This window comes from Aptenodytes forsteri, unplaced genomic scaffold, assembly GCF_000699145.1.
Source record: "Aptenodytes forsteri isolate BGI_AS27 unplaced genomic scaffold, ASM69914v1 Scaffold90, whole genome shotgun sequence".
Classification (NCBI taxonomy): domain Eukaryota; kingdom Metazoa; phylum Chordata; class Aves; order Sphenisciformes; family Spheniscidae; genus Aptenodytes; species Aptenodytes forsteri.
This window is the reverse complement of record NW_008793941.1, coordinates 299,056-299,327: the sequence shown is the minus strand read 5'-3', so window position 1 is coordinate 299,327 and position 272 is coordinate 299,056. Positions and strand designations below refer to the sequence as shown.

General features: G+C 72.1%; 1 protein-coding gene across 1 annotated transcript in view; it reads left to right on the top strand.

Annotated features, from left to right (window-relative positions):
• Nucleotides 1–48: 48 nt before the first annotated feature.
• GRB7 (growth factor receptor bound protein 7) overlaps nt 49–272 on the top strand; it is a gene marked incomplete at its 5' end in the record, with an annotated part of 15,901 nt that continues 15,677 nt past the window's right edge. The window contains 1 exon segment of the mRNA XM_009273317.2: nt 49–124. Within this exon segment, the coding sequence (XP_009271592.2) occupies nt 49–124 (76 nt within the window).

Sequence of the window (272 nt, the reverse complement as noted above, 5' to 3'; positions counted from 1 at the left end):
CAACCACCCCCCTCAGTCCTGCTCACCTCTCCGTCCTCCCTGTCCCAGGTCCCCATCAAGTGGATGGCGCTGGAGTCCATCCTCCGCCGGCGCTTCACGCACCAGAGCGATGTCTGGAGCTACGGTACGTCGGGGCGGCCCCATCCCCGGGCTCGGCGCCAGGGAGGGGTGCGCGGGGGGGGCCCGGGGCACCCCTCACCCCCGTCCCCGTCCCCCCAGGCGTCACCGTGTGGGAGCTGATGACCTTCGGGGCGAAGCCCTACGACGGGATC